Source organism: Canis aureus, chromosome 22, assembly GCF_053574225.1.
Source record: "Canis aureus isolate CA01 chromosome 22, VMU_Caureus_v.1.0, whole genome shotgun sequence".
Taxonomy (NCBI): Eukaryota; Metazoa; Chordata; class Mammalia; order Carnivora; family Canidae; genus Canis; species Canis aureus.
In genome coordinates, this window is record NC_135632.1 from 14260689 (window position 1) to 14283851 (window position 23163).

The window sequence follows — 23163 nt, forward strand, 5'->3', positions numbered from 1 at the left end:
CACGGCCGGACGAGCCGCCCCAGGTGCGGCGCCCCGAGGGCTGCCCTCCGGCTGCTCCCGCCCGCCGGCTCCACACTCCCGGGGCAGAGGCGGTGCCGGGCCCGGGAGAGACCGCGGGCCAGGCGGGTGCAGGCGCTCGGCGCGGGAGGACAGCGCGCCCCGCGGGGAGGCTGGGGAGAGGGTGAAGGGTGCGCAGGGCAGGGGCGCCCACCAGTGGAGGAAGGGGCCTAGCTCTCACCCTTGTCGCACGCCAGCAAGAAAAGCTTCTCATTCAGGGTGTTCTCCTCCTTCACCTCCCGCACATCCTTCAGCGCCATCACCTCGTTCGGCGACGAAGAGGAGGATGGGGAGGAAGGGAGGGAGGAGGAGGAGGCGCCCGAGAGGTCCGTGCTCGGGTACAGGGCCGCCATCATCGCGGCCCATGAAGGGGGCAGGCCCGGAGACGGGGGCGGGGCCCCCGCCAGCCCCGACCCCGACCCCAGCCCCGCCCCAGGGCTGGAAAAGGGATGAGTCGTTCCCACGGCCGCCTCCGCGCGCGGCCCGTTGGCCCCGAAGGGCGTCGCCTCCCCTCGGAGCCAGCACTCGCCCTCCACTGACAGCCCCAGATTGGTGGCGGCGCATGCGCGGCCCCGGGGCCAGCGCCCCCTCCCCAGCCGCCGGCGCCCGGGCCGAGCCGGTCCGCGCCCCTCCGGGGACGACAGAGTGGCGCGCGCCAGGGCGGCAGCCGAGCGCGGGGCCGTGCCAGGAGCCGCAGGGGCCGCGCTGGGGGCGGCCCGGCCCGGGAGGAGGACGAGAGATCTGTGGGGAAGGAGCTCCGAGAGCGATTCTGCGCACGTCGGGCTCCCGCGCTGTGGGAACCGCCGGCCCAGCTGCGCCTGGAGATGTTCGCGACTCCCCTCACGTCATCTTCCGCTCCGCTGCAGCGACGACACCGGGGCGGGCTCGGCGGTGGGCGGGGCCGCCCGGGGGCGGGGCCTGCGTGTGCCACGCCCCCCGTTCCCCGCGGGCCGGCCGCGACCTGAGAGGCTGACGGTTGCCGAGGGCTAGGTGAGCGGTGCGTGCGTCTCCACAGCCGGCTTGCCGCCGTCAGGTAACTCCCCTGCGGCCTCCTGCTGCATAACGACACGCGCCGGCTCGGTGACTTGAAACTCTGACGACCTAACGTTTAGTCGAATCCCCTGTGGAATCGTCTTAATGGTTTCGCGTTTGTGTCCTTTAGGCAAAGCAGAAAGGAGGGGACCCTGGCCCCGCAGTACACTTAGGCTGGGGTGTGTGTGCGTTTGGGGCCAGCTGTGCCGATTTCCAGCCCTTTTTTTTTTTTTTCAACAACTTGTTTGGTGATGTAAAATTGGCACGACTGTCATACATTTATTCGCATGTAATTCAGGTGCACCGACGTGTGTAAGTAACCGCTGGATAAGCACATTTTAAGAATCTAACTACAGTCATTCCGGCGGTGTCTTCACATTTATAAATTTGATTTTATAAGATGTGTGTTAGGCAAACGCTAACTGAGGCACAGGATGACTTCCTTGAATAGTTTTTTTTAAAGCAAGCTTTTATTTAAAGCAGATTCCTGCACCTTTAAAAGCTAGGAGGTAAAGCTGCAACTTCTATCTTGAATACTTAACTGCTTCCCACAAGAACGATACAAAAATCAAAATTGTGCCCTCAGTGCTTTAGGTTTTAAAAGGCAATACAAAAATTTACGTCAGAATATCTTATATTTGAGGGAAGTAAATACTTCCTATTCGGGTTCATTTATTCTATCTCTGTTCTTGCCAGCACGAACTCCCAAATATCCCAAATATGTCTTTCTCATCATTCAAAGTCTTCTTTGGATTTTTTTTCTTAAAGATTTTTATTTATTTATTCATGAGAGACACAGAGAGAGAGAGAGGCAGAGACACAGGAAGAGGGAGAAGCAGGCTGCATGCAGGGAGCCTGATGTGGGACTCGATACTGGGACCCCAGGATCAGGCCCTGGGCCCAGCCCTGGAGGGAAGGCAGGCACTAAGCCGCAGAGTCACCCAGGGATCCCCAGTCCTCTCTAGATCTTAAGAGGCCTTAAGTAGATGACAAGATTGCCCACCTTTCGAAACATTATCATGTGTTTACTTCAAAATAGCTGATTATCGATTGAATCATTTTAGGTTTTTCTTATGTATCATTAATCTACTCCATTCTATCCTGTTTCCAAGTTTGCATATTTGGTGGAATGTCAAAATTGTTGTCACTTTGTGACCATTGAACAAAGATGTATGTATGTGGGTTTATATATGTGCTCACTTAAACACTCTTCATAGTCCAGTAAAATTTTCACTCACTAGGACAGCTCTAACCCTGACCCATCCAAAAGTTCCAGAGTGTTGGAAGGTAAACATTCAGATGGCTCAAAATATAAAAACCACTTTAATCTGAAGTCTTTTCAAGCTTCTTGGTTTATTATTTCTCATCCATAAGGACTCCCACAGGGATAGATTAATTTCTTAGATTCAGGGGAATTCCAACCTACTTTACTAGATAATTCTAGGAGGCAAAGTATTAGAGGGTTTTCCCTTTTCCAAAGTAAGTCAGTGTTGCAACTGTATCCTGTTCTTTAGAAGTTTTTTTTTTAATCATCTCAGAAGCAGCATTTTCTTCTCTCTTGCCTCTCTGGTACACACTTTATCCAGCATAAATTGGGGTATTTTAGCATCCCCTGTATAATGGGTTTATTGTGCATCTGTGATAGTAAGACTAATGATAGAATTATGATGAATAATGGCTTGTAGGATTCAGAAGCAGCACTTTTACTCAAAGCAACTCACCAATCTGCAGGTACAAAAGAGAAGACCATTAACTTCAGTTGGAGAAGATAAAAAATCCAGATTCAGATCTGGTATTAAAAGTCGAACAGATTCCCCCAAAAAAGTAGAACAGGGGTGCCTGGCTGGCTCAGTCAACAGAGCATGTAACTCTTGTCCCATGTTGGGCACAGAGCCTACTTCAAACAAAACAAAAAAAAACAAAAAGAACCCCCCAAAACCAGATCCTATATACATCTTCAAACTCTGTGCCTCTCCCTCACTACTCTTAGGCCACATTTGCCTATTTCTTTTACGATTTCCCCTATTGCATTTTATCTCTATCTAAAATTCCTATTATCTCTCTCCACTAGAAGATTAATGAAGTTAGAGAACTGTCTATACTTTTCTCAACTTAATCCCCATGTTTCTAGCATCATACCTGAATCATAACAAATTTATGTTAATAAACTGATTCCCTCAAAGTATTTTAGCACAAACCAAATTATAGAAATAATGCAGTTGGTCTTTACTAAAATTCTCCATATTAAAGAACCACAGAACCACCTTCATTTCCCTCAAAATAATCTAATAATTTTTTTTGTTTTACTAATTAAAACAAAATTATTTTCTTTTCTGGAAAATAAACTTATGATAGATTAATTTTCAAGGTTCTGTATTCTTTAAATGAAATGAACATTGACACATTTGTATATAGTTTTTATTAAATATATTTTGTGAGAAAAAGAACACTAAAGTGCCAGATTTCATGTAAATCAGATAACTTAGTAAATATAATGGTGAAAAAATCAAAGGGGAAACATTGATTAATCTTAGAACAAGAACACATCTTAATCTTCATATAAGAAAACAATCATCAAAATATAAAAGTAAAGGAAAACACTTTTGTAGAAGAATATATTTCAAAGTTCCACCTACTGATTATTTCACTTAAAAAATTCCAAACACATGAGTAGTCTCATTCTTACCAACCTGTTTTAATCAATAGGTAGAAGAGAAGTTTAGACTACTCATTCACACTGAGATAAAGTGACAGCATTTTTGTTGTGTAGCAGTATTGTCCACTCACACTAACGGTGGAAAAATGGAGGAAACATATTTCTGAATTCAATTTTTAGCAGCAGAATCTGTCTACTGATAAAAATTCACACAAAAGTAGGTCTGAAGATTAGGTATTCCCAAGTAACACAGTCATTAACCAAACACTGCCAATTTGTAGGAGGCTGTGGAAAAAACATGTGAAAATATTCTATGTTGAATATTAGCTTTGTATTACTTTCTGCTGAAGATATTCTGTAGGTATATTCTAAATTAGTCTTCAGTATAAATCAAAATTCACATGTGTCATATGAAACTAACAGTATAGTGTCAATGTGTCTTGAGATGCTCTAGTCAATGTTTTGCTATAAATATGTGGAAGAAGCCAGTTGAAAAATAACTATATGCACATTCAAAATGAATAGTTCTAAAAGAAATTCTTCATATACCAATATCTATGAACTGAAAAGTTGTTACACACATAGTGGGACTACAATAAACACTTAATGGTTGACTGACTGAATTAGTTATACTTTCCATTTCAGAAAACCTGGGTAGTTCAGATTCAAAAAATATATATGTACACAAACATATTTCTCTAATAACAGCCTACCAACATATATGCTGCACGTCATAGTTAAAGCTGTCTTACAAACTAGCATACATAAAATATAAGTACAGTTAAAATTAAGTTTTAAGTAAAAAGCTCCTGCTACTTATATAAGAGAATGTATTTTGAGGTTTAAAGAGTTAGTTCTCATATATAAAAAAGTTTAATGCTAATGAACAATACTTGTCACTTAAAAATTTGAGACAATATAGAAATTTACAGAAAAGTTAAAGTTCACATAGTTGAAAGAAAAAAATAACTTGGATAGTGACTCTGAATACACTTATGATCAAAATTAACATAAACACACACAAATCAAAGCACAGCAGGACCTGCAAAAAATTTTTTTATATTGATCTTTTTTGAACCATGAAAAAGAATAAATTAGTCTTGTTTTAATAAGACTTTCAGAAAATGAAAATAATTATGAAATATCAGCTTGATGATGAACATATTATCAGTACTGACTGGTAAATTAGTTGTATTATCCAAAAATGTTGACAGATTCTAACTAGTGTGAGTAAGACACTAAATTCATTAATGAATTATACTAGTATAAGCATACAAATAATCTCTGGTTTTATACCCACTACATTTCAGAATTCTGTAAACTGTGAGACATTCAATGTGTTTAATGTGGCAGAAAATCATATGAAATGTTTCATTATTTTATTTTGTTTAGTCCTTTTCCCATTAAGCATGCAAACACGGTCATAACCATCTTTGGTTTCACTTCTACAAGGTCATCAGGTAAGGCATATATCCGGGCACCAATCTTTCGAGCAACTGAAATGGCATATCTTGAAAAGACAAGAAAAATATCTTAGTATTTGTTATCTACTGTGTTTTCACTTACTATATGTTAAGAATGAAATATTTTGATTAGATTAACTTTATGAGAAAGTTAAGTCTTTAAATCATATTCCCCATATAAGCTGTACTTCAAAATGTTAAAGACATAGTAACCTTATCTAAAGATTTACAAAATTAAAGAGCCACTGTGTTTTAATTTAAACCATAAAAAGCTTACTTAGCATTGTTCAGTTTGTCCTCTTCAGATAAGTTTTCTCTCTTGATCATTTCTTGACGAACTGCATTTGGTGCAATGGCATCTATTAAGTCTAGAACAGGTAAACTAGTGCTAATAGTTTTGTCCTAGAAAATAAAGAATCATTCATAAACATCTTACTTTTTATTTTCATAAGCAGACTGGTTCATAACCATATAACTGAGAGCAAATTATAAATTTTCTTTGTAGTGAACACTCAGCTTTTCTACAACACTCAGCTTTTCTACAAATTCACAAACCATTTAAAACATGTTTTTCCTTCGGTGTCTACAGAGCTTACAATGTGGAGCTGTCACCATACCCAAATAGGGCTTGCAGATGTGATAATTCTTAAAGTATGCTAACTATAGTATCCATTCTGTAAAAAATACTTTTGAAAGGGAACAGGAGATGGATTTTAAATTAACAGTTTTGCAAATTCTAGTAATATATTTCTTAGACCATGGATTCCTAAGCCTTCACTTAAAATTTTTGAGAAAGAAAAATGAAAATAATAGTGGAAAGCAGCTAACATTTACAAAGGCATTATCCTTGTTGCTTTACATGTCCAGCTTGTTTAATTTTCCTAAAAACCTCTTTTAAAGAGGATGAACGTGAAATTCATAGAGCTCAAGTGACTTGTTCACACAACCAGTAGGTACAAAACCAATAATTGAACCCATAATTGTCTGACTGTAATGCCCAAGATTCTCTCCATTTTTGAAGTTACCTCCAAGGTGAACTAAAAATGAACAACTAAATTCTAGTGGATAGACCATTTCAGTTGGAAGTCAGAAATCCTGGTCTAAGTTGTTTTATCACTTACCAGTACTTGAAAAAAAAAAAATTACTTGTTCTTTCAGCTTGAATAGTGGCCATTGCTGCTTGCCTACCCAGAATCTACTCATTCCTTACTACTCTCTCCATCCTAACAGAACTCACATTTTTGCTCTGTATCCATATTCCCCTCACATGGACATGTGCTTCAAGGAAAGCTGACCCCATCCACAGCTCCAGGGGTGATCCTGAATTAGTCTAGGCCATGCATTCTGGGGGTTGGGTAATAAACTTACTCTTTATGTATAAAGCATACAGTGCATTAAAATCAGTAATATACATAGCATTAAAATTTCAGGGGAAGGGGAATTTAGGAAGAAAATGTCTAAAAAGACTCCTTAGATGAACAAAAACATTAGTCTGAACCAGAGTAATCCCATCTGATTAGCACAGTGATTTAATTTGGGCCTAATTTAATGTGAGGCCCTTGCCATTTTCTGGAAGAGCTATGGAAAACCAGCAACCCTCCTCCTCTATGTGAATGAGAGGATGAAACCTTTGTCCCAGTCAGCAGTTATTCTATTATCAAAAGGAAAACCAGCTTTGGAGTGAAGTTGGCACTGTAGATGGCAAAGCAGAGATGGACAAAAGCCTCAGTCCTGAATGACATTCTTCAATTACTGACTCAACCAACACTGAAATCTACCCTACCTCTGGATTTCTGCTATTCTGTACCTTTCCTTTTGGTTTAAACCACTTTAAATTGGGTTTCCATTTTCCAAAGCCAAAAGGAAGCACCCTTCCCTAACCACTACTATGAGAATGTCACAGGATTCTTGGGAATATTAATATAAATGAAAGCATATACTACAGTTCCTAGACAAATTAATAAAGTTTTGAAAAAACAATTTGAAGCCATGTGAAGAAAAGTAACAGTTTACTTTTGGTGGGGGGGGGGCATGATCTATGAGCCACTACATTTGTTAATTTTAGAAAAATTTATATTCTTTACTTTCAGGAATGTTCATTTTATGAAACAGATTTTGGGGGGGGGAAGTAGAAGTAGAGGGGTAAAAATAACTAGGGTGATCAAGTCTTTCTGAGTTTAGACTCTCAAGAATTAGCTTCGAGTTTGGCTTGATTTTCAAGATAACGAATTGTACCATCCCTCTCTCTTAATTTGATACACATTACTATTAGAACATTCCATGCCATTATTCTTTCTGTCATTATTAAAAATAGAGTGGAAACACAGTGATGTGGCAACCAGAGTTCTCTAAAAAGCTCAAGAGGAACCTCTCCATATGATGCCCGTTATATGTTGCCATACTAGTAGTGTAGTAAACCCCTTGTACTGAGCCCTTAAAATGTCCAGATACTATTGAGCTCTTTACATGTGTTAACTTATTTAGTTTGATAACAAACTCAGAAGATAGGTATTATTAATATCTCCATTTTAAGTATGGGGAAACAGGCACAGAGAAATTAATAATTTGCCCAAGGTCATACGGATATTGAATGGTGAACCAGAAGTAAATTCAACTTTATTTATCAAAAGGAGTTAGTATAAACTGCTAAGGTTTCTATAAAACACATGCCCCTCTCATGTGCTTCCTACTCCCCTTAGCTGATTAGTACGCTGACACCCCACACAGTGATTCCTGTTTTCTTCTTTGCTTCCTTTCCTGAAGTAAACACTCTGAGGGCATTATGTAGCCACAGTGACTAGCAAAGCAACCTGATACAAGGTAAGCTTTGAATATTTATGAGATGAATGAGCAGTATGTCACACAACTAATAAATGTCTGAGCTGAAGTCAAATCCAGGGACACAGAACTACAGTTTGGCTTTTAACCTGCAGTCAGATCTGGATGTGAAATCCAGCTATTCTGCTCAATGGTTAGTTGTATGAAGGGGACATGTTGTTTAATTTTTCTAATGCTCTCCTTTTTGCTTATAGAGTTATTGAGAGAATTAAAAGAAACTGTAAAGTGCTTAGCATGGTGGCACAAAGAACTCAATAAAGGTAATTAAGATTATTGTTATGGATATACCACATCCTCATCTTCTTTTATTTTATTTTAAGCCCGTGTTAACACACAATGTTCTCTTAGTTTCAGGTGTACAATATAGTGTGATTCAACAATTTCATATTTCATTCAGTGTTCATACATTTCCTTACCTTGATGAGGGAAAATTAGTTTGTAACTAAAAAGGGCAAATTTGTCTTTTCTAAAATGTCTCAGTATGATACTGCCTTGATTATGATTAGTAGATTCTTACTAGTAACACTTATAATAGGCTTCAAATATAATGCCTTCTACAGTTGGGGGAAAAAAGCCTCCCCACCCCAACTTTATTTTAGCATTTGCTGCCACATTTCTTAACTATAGCCTCTTTAAAGACTGTTATCAAGCTCCCACTAAATAAATGCCAAGCACATTTGCATTATGTTCCTACTACCTGGGATCTAAGTAAAACTCTCAAGTCTGCTTTTTCTCTGTGCATTTTCTCCCTTAGAGGATTTGTGGACTCCTATTTTCAACTATCTCTTCTATTTAACTGATGACCAAGTCTGTATTCCCAGTTTTAACATTTCCTGTCATCTAGCTCATTTCCTGAACATTACTTCAAATCCAGCAGACTTAAAACAGAATCATCACCTTTTCCAGAAAGCAGCTGTACCTCCTGAGATTCCCATTTGTTAAAAGTGTTATCTGTTTTTCAGTTACCCAGGCCTAAACCATCAAGTTTTAACTCCTCTTTCTCCTGTGCTTCCCTAAATCAAGAAGCCAAATCCTACTTGTTCTTTTTCAATAGCAAATAACTAACTATCCATTCTTAACATTTCCTGTGCCCACCCCCAACTCCATTCAGATCCTCATCATTTCACACCTTGAGTTCTGCCTCAGCTTCTTAGGCACTGTCCTTGAATTTACACCCTTCTTCCTACTATCCATCCTGCTCACCATGTTCAGAAGAGTATTCCTAGGGGTGCCTGTGTGGCTCAGTCAGTTAAGCACTGAACTCTTGATTTCAGCTCAAGTTGTGATCTCGGGGTTGTGGGACTGGCCACTGTGCGCACTTGGTGGGGAGTCGGCTTCTCTCCCTCTCTATTCCTCCCACCCCCACTTTTCTCTTTCTCTCAAATAAATAAGGAGATCTTTAAAAAATTACTAAAATTGTCACTTTTCTTACATTACTCCCAATATTAATAAACTTTTATTAAAGCCAGATTCCTCCACAATCTTGACCCAGACTCTATCTAGCACTATACCCTTAGGAACTATCCTCTCTAGCCAAACTATTTCTCCTAACCCTCTCCGATTTGCCTTTATTCAAGACGGACCCTCTTCTAGCTTGTTATGAAAATTCCAGTTATGAAAGTTTTGTCTTCCTAATAAATAGCAAACGCCATGAGGGCCAAATTAATTTCTTATATTCTGTATCTTTTTCCTTATCTATAAATGTTACTTAATAGTAAGAGCTCAATAAACATTTGTTTCTGAATATTTTCTCAGTGTATTTGATTTAAATATATAAATGCTTATTATTTTTCATCAACTAATGTACAAATGCATAAAATTTCATTATAATTTTAATGAGTAATTATCAATTAGAGAATTTCATATGTCCCCTTCCCTGTTTTACATTTTTGTGTTTTATGTCTAAAATATATAAAAACAAATAATGGACTGAAAATTCTTAGTTCATTTTTTTGAAATAAGCAACAACAAAAACTCAAAGTGATTAGTTCCTTCCAAGATGGCAAAAAAGAAGCACACTTGAGCTAGGACTCAGTCAACACCTCTGCCATATTCCAGCTGTCCTGTTAAAACCACATTGGGGCTCAGTATTTAGTTGAGACTGAATTTATCAATTTCTGACATTTCCCCTGCTCTAAAATGTTGTTAAACATACAGTACAAAGGCAAAGAAAAGACTAAAAGATGGATAGATAACTCTTAGGAAAGCTTAGGGTTTCATCTGCATTCTTATTCACTAAGAAAACCCCCACCAAATTGCTGATTTTTCACTTATCATAGTAAAATCACAAACACAAGGCTCACTGAATTAATGTGTACAAGCAGACATGCTTATTTGTAGCTAACATCATGTTGCATGCAAAAGCGACACACAATGGAAATGCATGAAAATTAGTGGGTATATATGTGCAGATTACACTTTGAATGCTTTATGAATCATCCACAAATGCTCGGAAGTGAGTGTTAAGTGCCATTATGAAGCCAGATGACAAGATTTTTTTTCCTACCAGTTTTCTCAATTCCCACTTGAATCGGTTTGGCTGTCTCTGTTATGCCTTGGAAATGATGTCAATACAATTCTGAGACTGCTGCTAGGGAGCACAAAACATTATAGGTCCTATATAAACAATGTTTTTTTTTTTTTTTTACTCTTTCTTTTTTATTTGACAATTGGGTTTTATGGTTCTATTCTATTTCTTTCTTAAGATTAGATGACCAGAGTCTGATAATATTAACCTGAATCTATACTCAATAGGACAACCAAAGTATAAGAATTCAAACCATATTTTTGCTTTACAGATGCCCAATAGCTAATAAGCCTAAGTTTATAAATTGTGTCTCTGAGATATAATGTTAATGTAACTCTAGACCTAAACCAATGTAATTTTCAATAAAAATTCCTTCCTAAACCTAATTTCTTACAAAAACAAAATTTTAAACAGCTTTTGATTACCTTGAAACTGGATATAGAAGTGGGTTTTTGTGCACTTTTAAGAGTCTCATTGACCCATTTAATAATAATTTCATCATTTACTTTTTCACCCTCTCCAAGATCTGATAACACATTCAATGTGTACCTGTAACAGAAAAAATGTATATTTGAGAGTGAAAGGGGAGAAAGGGATGAAATTTGATCACATCATTTATATCAATATTAGATAAATATTTAAGTATTTTGGTTCTAATAAATATTTCTACCTTGGTCTGGTATTTGCATTTAGTCACATTCCAAAGTTGCAAAGCTCATAATCAGAAACAAAAACTACTATACAGTATTTAAAAAAAAAAAATCCCTTACATAGCAGTTTTTAAGAGGCATTAATAAAAGTGATCATTTCCAGAGATTTGACCCACTTTTACACAAAATGTATTATCAACGGTAAATCATTTAAAAATATATTTTACACTGTGTAATTGTTTGTTATTCTCAAAAATAGCCAAAATTTTAGTTCATATAACTTGCTGAAGGAAACAGTATTGCTATAAATATATCAGCCTTTACCTTCTCATCAGCTGCCATACCAGTGCCAGAGTAAGTGTTGAATTCCCTTCATTTAGGTCCTGCCCAGCAATGCCAACCAAGGAGAATTTAGCCTCAGTCTTCCCAAGTTCCACTGCATAGTTACAGTTTTCAATCTATAAATAATTAAGTAAAAGCTTTGGTTTAAAAACATGTTTTTAAAAATATATCTCTTGAATATGCCAGCTTTGTTCAGTCATCTGAAAATAACTGATGATACCTTCAATTTATATGAAGAATATCATTTCACAATAACACTGAAATTAAGGAAATGTTTATTCCCATTTTATTATTATTCCTATTTTATAGCTTAGGTATGAAAGCACTGAAAGGTTAACGTAAATAAAGAACTGGCTAGGAAGTTTTAAAATCTAACCCTAAAAGTCTTGACTGTCCAAGATTACATTGCTTATCAGAGGCAAATCTGTGACTAAAAACCTGGGTTTCCTGCATTCTACAAATAGAGTTAAATACTGTTTTGTCTAAATTTAAAACTAAGGAATAAAGAAATTGTTTCATTAAGAAACTTCATCTCCCATTTCTTCATCCAGATATTATTCATCTTTCAAAATTTAGCTTTAGCCCACTTTCTTCAATAAAGGTTTAACCTTATCTATACCACCTGATACAATATACCCCTTATTGAACTTCCAATAATGCTTATTTTGTAATGCTTATGCACCATCTTCTACTTAGCAATTTATGTACTTTCTTTTGTCAACCATGGGACAGGCTCCTTTTAAAGGGCAAAAACTATATCATGCACAAGTCTCTATCATACTCTTCTCCATCCCCAGCCCAGAACCCATCACAATGCCCTGCCTACAGTAAGAATCTGATGAATGAAAGTAAATTATTTACCTACCTACCTATTTTTTTCCAGTGATATAAGTACAGTTCATTCCTTTCTTTAGTAAATTCTTTTTGTCTACTTGTCCTCTATAGATGTTTATTATCTCCAGTCTTCCTATCTCAGGGTTATTTGTGTGTGTGTGTGTGTGTGTGTGTGTGTGTGTATAAATTCTTAGATATTAGAGTCTTTTTCTCCAGTGAAATTGTAAGCTCTCATAATCTTGTAAATACCCCTAGTAGTAAACTGTGCTTCCTGAATACTTTTTGGGATAAAATAAACATTTAGTTAAGAAAAATAGTGTAACTGGTTTCTTCTGATTTTCTTTCCCAAGTTAGTTAAGACCTCATTACAAAACAATTCAACCTGAGATACACAGATACATTTTTTTTTCTAATAAAGTATTTCTTGAAAAAGTGAGAAAGGAACCACACAATAACAGAATTTGCACAAATGGGTATTTTCTCTAAAAAAGAAAATCCAAATTCCCAAAGACCTGTTTGTTACAAATAAAAATGCATGAAGATCCTTTGATCCTGCAGTAGCATCTGCCTGGTCCTCTTACTAAGTTTCATAAAATCTTTGCTATGTATACATTTTTTTAAAATACAAGGAGATAATATTTTAAAATCCCTTCTTCTTCCTAGTAGTCATACATTAGATTTAGTCTAAAAATATATGCTATAGAAAAAATATATGCTATAGAAATTATATATTATAAATAGAAACCTAATTTATAGAAAATAGCACCAAAGTCCTGATTATGTAACAGTGTGAACAGGAGAGAGAAAAACCAGCATATTTTCCACTGACACCTGCTTCAATGGGAGAATTTTCTAGCAATAATGAATAATCACTTATGCGTAAAATGTGTTTCAATAAAAGACCATCTGTTTTATAGTTAGACCAAAATTCCTAAGGGGAATGATGGTGAGGAGGGTGCTCAGGGTTACTAGAGGCCTAAGATGTTGATATGACCAGCAATGAAAGGGTACCTGGAAATGGATGCTAACATAAGGAAAAAGATGTGTTCTATTTTTTGAGCAACAGTTGATTCCAAATTTGGCAAAACTTCTAAGATCTGGAGAGGTACCAAACTAGAGAAAGAATAAGAAATTCAGCGCTAGAGATAAGCTGTGTTTATGGTACTACTTAACACTCTAAAAATGGATCTGCTCTCTGAGGAAGTAAATATAGAAAGTTAAGAGCAGTGGGCCAAGAACTGAGCCTTGGAAATTCCTAGAGTTGTCAGGCTAAAAAACAAAAACCTGTGAAAGTTAAGAATAAACACAAAGCAAGAAAAAAATTGGAGAGTGCAGTTTCATAGAGTTAATGGGAGAAATGAAGATCAAACACTTCAAATGCTGTGGGGTAAAGTGAAGCTTAGATCATTTGTAAAATAGAGAAAAATTACATAAAAGGATACAGGGTTTCAAGTGAAAAGAAATATTGAAGAAATAATGAAGAAAGACTAAGTGGTGCAATTTTATGAACTTTACAAAGGAAGCAAAATGATGTCTGCTTATGAATGCCCAAAGCCTATAAAATAAGCCTCTGTGATACTGTCATGAAAGTACTGCTTCATTTTTTTAATATCTTGAATTTAATATCTTTAATATCTTGAGGCCTTATGTTTCATCCTATAAACAGCTGGTATTTGTTGAAACATTTTACATATGATTCACTTGTAACATCTCATATTAAAATTCCAAATAAAATGAGTGGTTTAATTTTTGTTTTCCTGTTAGATTTTGCATCTGCTTACTCCTAAAGGAACTAGAAAAAGAACAAAGCCCATAGTTAGTAGAAGAAAGGAAAATAATAAAGAGAAAAGCAGAAAAAAATGAAATATGAGGCTTTAAAAAAAAAATAGAAAAGATTAGGAAACCAAGAGTTGGTCTTTGAAAAGATAAACAAAATTGATGAACCTTTATCCAGACTCATCAAGAAGAAAAGAGAGGACTCAAATAAATAAAATCAGAAATGAAAGAGAAATAACTGACAGGTGAATTCTACTAAACATTTAAAGAAGAGTTAATACCTATTCTTCTGAAACTAGTCCAAAAAATAGAAAAAGACAAGAACAAGTGTTGGTAAAGATGTTGAGAAAAAGGAATGCTTGTGTACTGGTGGTGGGACTGTATATTAGTACAGCCACTGTGAACACAGTATGGAGGTTCTTCAAAATATTAAAAATAAAAATACCATACAACCCAGTAATTCCAGTACTGGTATTTACAAAAAAAAAAAAAAAAAAAAAAAAAGCAGAAGCACCAATTCAAAAAGATCCATGTACTCTGATGTTTACTACAACATTATTTACAATAGCCAAGATATGGAAGCAACCCAGTGTCCACTGATAGACAAATGGATAAATATGTATACACAATGGAAATATTACTTGGCCATAACAAAGAATGAGATCTTGCTATTTGTGACAACATGGATGGACCTAGAGAATATTAATGCTAAGTGAAATAAGTCGGCCAGTGAGGACAAATACCATATGATTTCACAAATATGTGGAATCTAAAAAAAACAAACAAGCAAAAAGAAGCAGAAACAGACCCATACATGCAGAGAACTGGTGGTTGCAGAGGGGAAGAGTGAGGAATGGATAAAATGGATTAAAGAAAGTGGGAAGTGCAGGCTTCCAGTTATGGAATCATCATCATTCATCTGCCAGATATTCTCCCACCAACTGTAATCAAGTCACTGCCCTGCTCAAAAACGTTTAATGGCTTTCCATTACTTCTAGTTTAAAACACAAGCTTTTTAATCTGACAGTCAAGATTCTCAATATCTGGCTCCAGCTGAAATTTTTAATGTTCATACTCACTTCTTACCTCTGGGAATCTTCTGCTATAGGCAACATTCCCAGAAATGCGTTTTATATTTTCCCATCACTATTCCTTTTCCTGATCCTTAGCAACCCCCTCCAGTCTTCTTTCTCAAATTCTCACACAAATACCACCTCCTGCATGAAGCCTCACATGATAAGTGCAGGCTGTTGCCTTTTCTTCCTTAGAACTCATAATCATTTCTGTGTACACTATATTATAGCTGTTTGTACACATATCTAATGTTTTTAGGCTTCTTGAGGACCAACTCCGTGTCTTGTGCTATTTTATATTCTGCATTGCACTGTACAAGTAATAGGTAATCAATAAATATCTGTCAAAAGATATTAACACATAACCAGTAAAGATTTGGCAAGTTCTGATGATTATAAAACAGGGGTGAATTTATGATGCACCTCAAAGAACATTAAGTACTAAAACTTGTTAAAGACAAAAACAGTTAATATAAAGTATCTGACTGGGTGAACTGTCTTCATCTTTCCAAATATTTATTAAAGCCCATTTATAAAAGGGCTATGAAGTGTAACACATTTTGGTTTAAATCAGAATCATGGGGACAGACCACACATTACTAAGCTTTATGAAACTCCAAATCCTCTGTTTTATATTAGAACAATAACATATCCTTAGTGGTTATCTCATCCACCTTCTTCATGTTCCCTCCAAGAGCAGGATAAGGAGGTTTGTTGACACGGCTCCACTTGACTGGCACACGGATCATTTCATAGAGCTGAAAGATCACTAAAGCATCTGCAAGGTCACTAAAACAAGAGGAAAAGATGATGAAGGAGGAGGAAATTTTATTAAGCACAAATGAAGATAGGCTTAGGTCCTCAAAAATACTACAGGGTCATTTGATGCTTAAAAAATGACAGGACAAGGGCACCTAGGTGGCTCAGTTAAGTGACCAATTCATGATTTAGGTGCAGGTCATGATCCCATAGATCATGAGACTGAGCCCCATGTCCAGCTCTGTACTCAGAACACTCAGCGGGGAATCTGCTTGAAATTCTCTCCCTCTGCCGCTCCCCCATCCCCACCCCCACTCACACTCACTCATTCTCTGAAATAGATAAATCTGAAAAAAATGACATCATTTAACCCAGGACTTTTTTTTTCTTTTTTCAAATTTTTATTTAAATTCTAGTTAGGTTTAAAAATAAATAAATAAATTCTAGTTAGGTAACATACAGTGTAATATTGCTTTCAGGAGTAGAATTCACTGGTTGACCCAGAACTTCTAATCTAGGAATCTGTCCAAAATTTTTTTTATGTTTACAAAGTTATATGTACAAAGACATTCATTGCCACACTATTCATAAATGCAGAAGCAACTTAAATGCCTGGTACTAGGGGGCTGTTGAATAAACCATCCATACCAGAGACTCCTGGTCCACCATAAAAAATAAGGTAGATCTCTATGTACTTACATGAAAAGCTTTACAAACATACTATGTTTAAAAAAGCAAGTGGCAGAACAGTGCATACAGTTTACTATGTATAAAATTTATTTTCAAATTTGAGAGTATTTAAATACCTATATATGCTATGGACTGTTAATAGCAATATCTCTAGGCAGGGGAAAAAAGAAGTAAGGGAGATGTAAGGGAAGTATTATCATGTTTTAATTTATTCTATGAATAAATTCAGAAGTTCCTGAAACTTCTACAGTGAGAATAAATTCATGTATTATGTATGTATTAGGATTTTCTTAAACTTTTTAAAAATCCTACAAAAATCACAATAGCCACAAAGTAGGCAGCTGTTCATGTTAAATAATGAGAGTTAAACGGAAGGAATTTATGAGCAAGTAGGCGTTATTGAAGTAAGAATAGTATTACTTTGGATTCAGAAAAACCATTCTTCTGAGATGCTCAAAGTATATCCGTTGAGTCTGTTTTCAATTTTGTATGCTAAGGACATAAAGCAACAGCAACTGATTTTTAAAACTGCTAGCTCTATGATGTATTATGTGGCTTTTCTCCCTCAACAGCTTGTTCACTAAGTTGTTTTACTAAGATTCAGGTGAAATTTACTGTGCAACTCTGAGCATACACCTTACGGCAATGAAGGGAACTGGGCCCTGTGCTGAGTGATGGAAAAATAAAGTCTATTTTGAAGGCAATTAAGAGCTGACTGGGTTATCTATAAAAGCACATGGAAAATTTTGTATAAAAATATTACTAAACCATTTGTATTGGTTCTGAATTTGTCTTTTTACTTTAAATGACTCATTCTTATTTCTATTTAGTAAAGTATTATTATTCATGTTTTGCAAATAGGGAAACTGAAGCCCAGAAAGTTGAAATGATTTCCAGAGAATTCAAGATGCAGTCCTGAACCAACTTGTCATAGAAAAAGTCCAGGACTAATAGTTCTTCAAATATATTAAATAACTTGTGTAGGGGAAAGAATTTTCATTTAAAATCAATCTAAATTATGCTATTGCTTTGGTTTGCTTTAGATTTGGTGTACTGCAGGAGAGGAGTTAAAATAACTTAGGGTTGGGGTAACTGGGTGGCTCAGCTGGTTAAGTATCTGCCTTCAGCTCAGGTCATTATTCCACAGTCCTGGGATCCAGCCCCGCATTGGGCTTCTAGCTCAGTCGGGAGTCTGCTTCTCCCTCACCCTTTCCCTCCCCCCTCAACTTGTGTGTGTGCGTGCACTCTATCTTCCTCTCTCAAATAAATAAAATCTTTTTAAAAAAATAAGTAACTTAGAATATGATCCAGACACAAATTCATGGACACATGGTTCTGGTGCCAGCTAGACCTCTGGCTATTGCTTTTCTATATATGATAGTCCTCTTGAGGGTTATGTTGAGGATATTCTGAATTCCCTTTTCCAAAATAAAATTACATATATCTAGAAGTCCTGTGCTATCATTTCAGGGTCCGTGTAACTACATATAATCTTTAAAAAATGTGGTCAATTCTCTTCTCCACTCTCAACTATAGGGAACTCTAGTGATTGTGACATTTATGAAAAAGTTACCATGAGTCTCAACAAATCTTAATCCCCTTTTAAATCTACTTTGTAATTTAAAAAGAAATTTACTTTGAAATTTACACGCTCATTGTAAGAAAAGCAAAAACACGTATTAAGTCACTAAGATTAAAAGTAAGTCTTCTCATTACTCTCCATCCTACTACCCAGGGTGCATACACTTTGGTATTCATCCCTCTGGGTTTTAAAAAATATTATATACAAATGTGTATACACTCCATTTTTTTTTCTTGCAAGATAAGAAAGCAGGGTTTTTTTTTAATTTTTAAAAGATTTTATTTATTTGAGAAAGAGAGAGAGAGAGCATGAGCAGCAGGAAGAGGTAGAGGGCGAAGCAGAGTCCCTGCTGAGCAGGGAGCCCAATGTGGGACTCCATTCCAGGGCTCTGGGATCATGACCTGAGCTGACAAAAGACACTTAGCCAACTGAGCCACCCAGGTACCCAAGAAAGCAGTTTAATCCCAACATTTTTTTTGTGCTATAAATGCTTGTATTAAGAAAAAAAGTTCAAGTAGACAACTTTAACATTACACCACAAGGAACTAGAAAAAGAAGAAATTTATCTGAAATTTAGTAGAGGAAGAAAATAACAAAGAAAAGTCAGAAATAAATAAAACAGAGACCAGAATAAACAATAACATAACACTGAAAGTAATGACCAGTTTTAAAAAAAAAATTGGCAATGCTTTGTATTCTCAATTTTAAATTAAAAAAATGGAATCATACTAGACCTATTCTTCTTTTTGTTAAAAATATTTATTTTATATATATATAGAGAGAGAGGGAGCAGGCACAGGGATGAGGGTACAGAGGGAGAGAGAATCTTAAGTAGACTCCCTGCTGAATGTGGAGCTCCACACAAGGGCTCAATCTCATGACCCTGAGATCACAATCTGAACTGAAACCAAGAGTCAGGTGCTTAACCAACTATACCACCCAGGTGCCCCTGACCTATTAGTCTTTTCTATCAAGTATATATTATAGACATTCTTTCACATTATTCTATAAAATTCTTATCCCCTCCTCACACCAAGTATTTGATTCCTTTCCTGCCCTGCTACTATAATGAGAGTTCCAGTCTAAATGGTTTATATCTCTGTCATCTAGCTGGAATTTATACACTTTTGTTTTTTTAAAACAGTTTAGTGCATCCCTTTACTTATTTTAAGTATTTATTTATTTATTTTAAATATTTATTTATTTGAGAGACAGCACACACAATGACAGAGGGAGAGAGAGTCCCAAGCAGACTCTGCACACTAAACGCAGAGTTCTAGGCGGGGTTCAATCCCGCGTCTGTGAGATTATGACCTGAGCCAAAACCAAGAGTTGGCCGCTTAACCGACTGAGCCACCTAGGTGCCCCAAGGAATTTATAGACTTTTAAAAAGTTCATCAAATATTAGTCTATCACATCAAAACAAGTTACCTAAGGTGGTACTGATTTTTATTTTAAACCATAATTTGAATATATACCAAGAAGCAGAAATTACTGTATCATAAATCCTCAACTAGCCAATGACTTGGTCTTTTGTGGCAATAGACTTAAGTTCATAATTAAATAATAACTTAGTTATTTGTAAATTATTAATATACATTAGCTAAAGCTGAGTTCTTTTCCATTTTTAAAGGCAGGTTGGTAGATAATATAATAGAAAAGGAAGGTTTCCTTTTACCCAAATCTAAAAAGACACATTGTTACTACTACCAGACAGCACAGAAAATGATTCAGTAAAATATTTTCTTAGTCCTACCAATATTGATAATGTGTTGTCATTTTTAAACAAGAAAGAATAAGATAAATTACAATTACTGAGGGAAAGCAAGTTATTTATACAAGTTAGAAAAAAATTGCAACAAATTATGAGATAATTGAGAGATCTGGGCAAAATAAAGTGTGAGTTTTCATTTAAAATATTGATATAATGATAAGAACAGTTTATAAAATATTACTATTCTTCTAATCTGTTACAGTTGAAATAATTTATTATTTTTCTGATCAATTATAAAAGAATAGGATAGATTATCTTTACCAAATTGGTTATTTATATCATCAAAAATTGTAACTAATACTATTATATTCTGATCTTTTTAAATAATACTTTTGTTTAAAAATCCATTGTATTGCCAATCTCCAGCATTCTGAAATTGTAAATGTTGGTTTAAATTTTTGTGATTTTTAGAAAATGTACTAATGTAAGCATACCTATGGTTTGAAACTAGAAAAGTTAGACTCTGGTCATAAACCTAAAACATAATAAGACATTTACCTGTACAGATGATTAATGTATGGGTTGACCCCCAAGGAATTCATCCAGTTCCGAAATGTCCTTTCTTCCTTGCTCTCTCCTAGAGTGGACACAAGTTCATACTGATGATTCAGGACAAAAGGCATCAAGAAATATATTTTAAACCATCCTGGCAGGTACAAACCAGCCATACATACTTTGCTGTGGTTTCTGCGATACTATAATCTTTCAGGGGGAGAAGTCAGTCTTATTGCCAAAGTCTCTTTTCCCTTCTCTGTCTAGAAGGCCTCCATTTGCTCTAAATTTCTCTATCTAGAGTCCTTTCTTTGATGCCAGTGAACCACTGAGTCCTGGGTTTCTCTGTCCAAAAAATAACAGAGAAACTTATATGGTCATGTCTGTAGTAGTTATGATTACATGCAAAAGGGGCTGGCTAAAAATTAATGAAACAAAATCTTTTAGCAGTCGGGTAACATTAGCACAGTAAACCAAAAGAAAAGCTGTGCTGCTCTTCCCAATGCAGTGTTTCTAAATCTGTACAGGTTTTGGTTTTACGGGAAAATTTCTGGGCACACAAACCTACATTTTAATTAAGCCAAACAGCAATGAAGGGGAGAGAGGATTACAGGTAATATAAAAATAAGCAGTGAAGGGATATAACTATTTTACAGGTTTCCTGAGTTTATTTTAGATTGTCACTATTGAAAACATATGAGGGAACACGACACATACACAGGATGCTAAGAGAAAGACATCTTATCCTATTAAGTCCCTAGACCTCAAAAGATCACCTCAGTAAGAAACTCCTGCAGGCACTGTTATTTAACCCATGATTACTTAACCTTCCTGAGCATTCCCTTCAAAGCAGTACTTAATACCATCTATAAAGAAAACATGGGCTAAGAGCCAAGTGAACTCTCCTTGCCATGTCTGCCTTCCAGTCATCCCTTAGATTAGAAATAGTCCTAAGCGACTATCTGTAGTAGTATTTGTTTTCAGCAAAGATAGGGGACAGTGGAATGGCCTAACCCACATCTCATCATCAGACGCCTGAAAAACTGAAAACATTTACACTTCTCAGACTTCTAAACTATAGGCAAATTCAGATCACTCCCTAACTTTAACTCATGTGGGATTCTCAGGATAATTAGGCATCTAAATCTATAACCATCTGAGCTCCAGGGACCCATTCCTATAGAGCCATCTCTGCAATCATCTTCAGACTAAATGCCATAGATAGGATAATCATGGACAGCCAAAAGAGAAACCAAGCCTTGTAAAATCTAAAGGATTCAGGTTTTTTGTGCAGCTGCTCAGGAAATAATCTGTCAGCTGTATTTTCATTTGATTTTCTATGCTAATACCTAAGGCATTCCCAGAATCTACTTTAATTCTTGCTCTATCATATTATATAGCCAATATAATTTCTTAAATTTTATTCCCTCTGGTCTGCATAAAAGGTAACTGACCAGTCTGTTCTATCTGCCACTATCACTTTATAATAACCTATTTGAAAACCATTTTAAAAAGAAATAAACTAAATATTCCTAGAAATCATGCTTGCCTGTTTGTAGGAGTTATTAAACAAGTGCAAATGAAATGTCTGAACTTTCTTCAAAGTGACATAAATATAAGTGTACTATCATCAACAGTTTGATGCATGTGACTTGGATTTACCTTTTAGTTATTTCTGTATTACAATCTGCAATTGATTTTTCTCTAGTAATTAGAAAAATTTTACATTATTTCCTTCTAGGAAAATCCAAGTTGTGTTTTAAAATTACAAACATTGATAGTGTAACAATAGCCTAATTTTTAATTGAATTAAGATCCAAAATTTGCTGTACCTGAAGATACAACAAATAATATTTTAAAAGACACCAGTATTTTACTGATTCTGAAAATGTTATAAGCTTCAGGGGTTCATATTTCTTCCCATGTTCTCAAATGATTATATTATTATTTTAATTTTTGGTGCCTGGAAAGTAAAATAGATTATGTAAGTAAGCATTTATTTATCTAATACCATTTCAAGTTGTCTTGGTAAATAAATGCTCAAAGCCAGAAGCAGTATGCATTTGTGCAAGAGCCATGGTAAAGCACTAGAAAAACATATGTATTCCAGATTGTAAGTGCTGTCTGTATTGGAGACAACTGAAGCAATCTTAGAAGTAAAACATTCATTGCCGATATAAAAGACAGAAAAAACTATAGAACATTTCATTTTCAGGGCCAAACTGATAACTGCAAATGACAAAAGTTTCAGAAAAAAACAATAAATATACTATAAGTAAACTACTAAGAGGAAAGAGAAGGAACTAACATATATTTAACACTCACTAAATGTGCTAAGTGATATTTTCCTTTTTCCAACCTATTACTGAGCACATACTGTATGCTAAACTCTTTCATTCATGAAAGGTCATTTTAACTTGCTCTGTAACTCTTCAAAATTAGTATTATTAATCTTGTTTTATAGATGAGAAAACCAAAGCTCAGAGAAGTCACTCAGATACTAAATGGTGGACCCATAATTTGAACAAAGTGTTTGTATTTTCTATCACCACAAATGAATTCTGAGATGGCCTCTCTACACATAGCCCATATATTTGGCTCAATTTAATCTGAAGGTT

At 36.1% G+C, this 23163-nt stretch overlaps 2 protein-coding genes and 1 long non-coding RNA gene across 10 annotated transcripts in view; 1 reads left to right on the forward strand and 2 right to left on the reverse strand.

Moving 5' to 3' along the window:
- The window catches only part of TRPC1 (transient receptor potential cation channel subfamily C member 1), a 107508-nt gene extending 106871 nt beyond the window's left edge, over positions 1-637 (reverse strand). For 3 of the 7 annotated variants that reach the window (XR_013361070.1, XM_077864864.1, XM_077864862.1), the window contains exon 1: positions 239-532. Coding sequence is in view for 6 of the 7 variants with exons in the window: in XM_077864864.1 (XP_077720990.1) it covers positions 239-413 (175 nt within the window). In the remaining variant the exon portion in view is untranslated. Of the gene's footprint in view, positions 1-238 lie in introns of all 7 variants that reach the window. The other 4 variants (XM_077864866.1, XM_077864865.1, XM_077864861.1 and 1 more) reach the window with 3 other exon arrangements.
- Positions 638-932: 295 nt separating this feature from the next.
- Positions 933-23163, forward strand: part of LOC144293782 (uncharacterized) — a 29387-nt gene continuing 7156 nt past the window's right edge. Inside the window, exons 1-2 of the long non-coding RNA XR_013361077.1 lie at positions 933-1090; positions 8241-8306. This is a non-coding gene — a long non-coding RNA (uncharacterized LOC144293782). The remainder of the gene's footprint in view (positions 1091-8240; positions 8307-23163) is intronic.
- PLS1 (plastin 1) overlaps positions 3498-23163 on the reverse strand; it is a 103593-nt gene continuing 83927 nt past the window's right edge. For both annotated transcript variants that reach the window (XM_077864869.1, XM_077864870.1), the window contains exons 11-16: positions 20552-20630; positions 15923-16037; positions 11548-11681; positions 10999-11122; positions 5486-5610; positions 3498-5255 (exon numbers count right to left, since the gene is read on the reverse strand). In XM_077864869.1, coding sequence (XP_077720995.1) covers positions 5120-5255; positions 5486-5610; positions 10999-11122; positions 11548-11681; positions 15923-16037; positions 20552-20630 — 713 coding nt within the window. In that variant the 3' untranslated portion in view covers positions 3498-5119. The remainder of the gene's footprint in view (positions 5256-5485; positions 5611-10998; positions 11123-11547; positions 11682-15922; positions 16038-20551; positions 20631-23163) is intronic.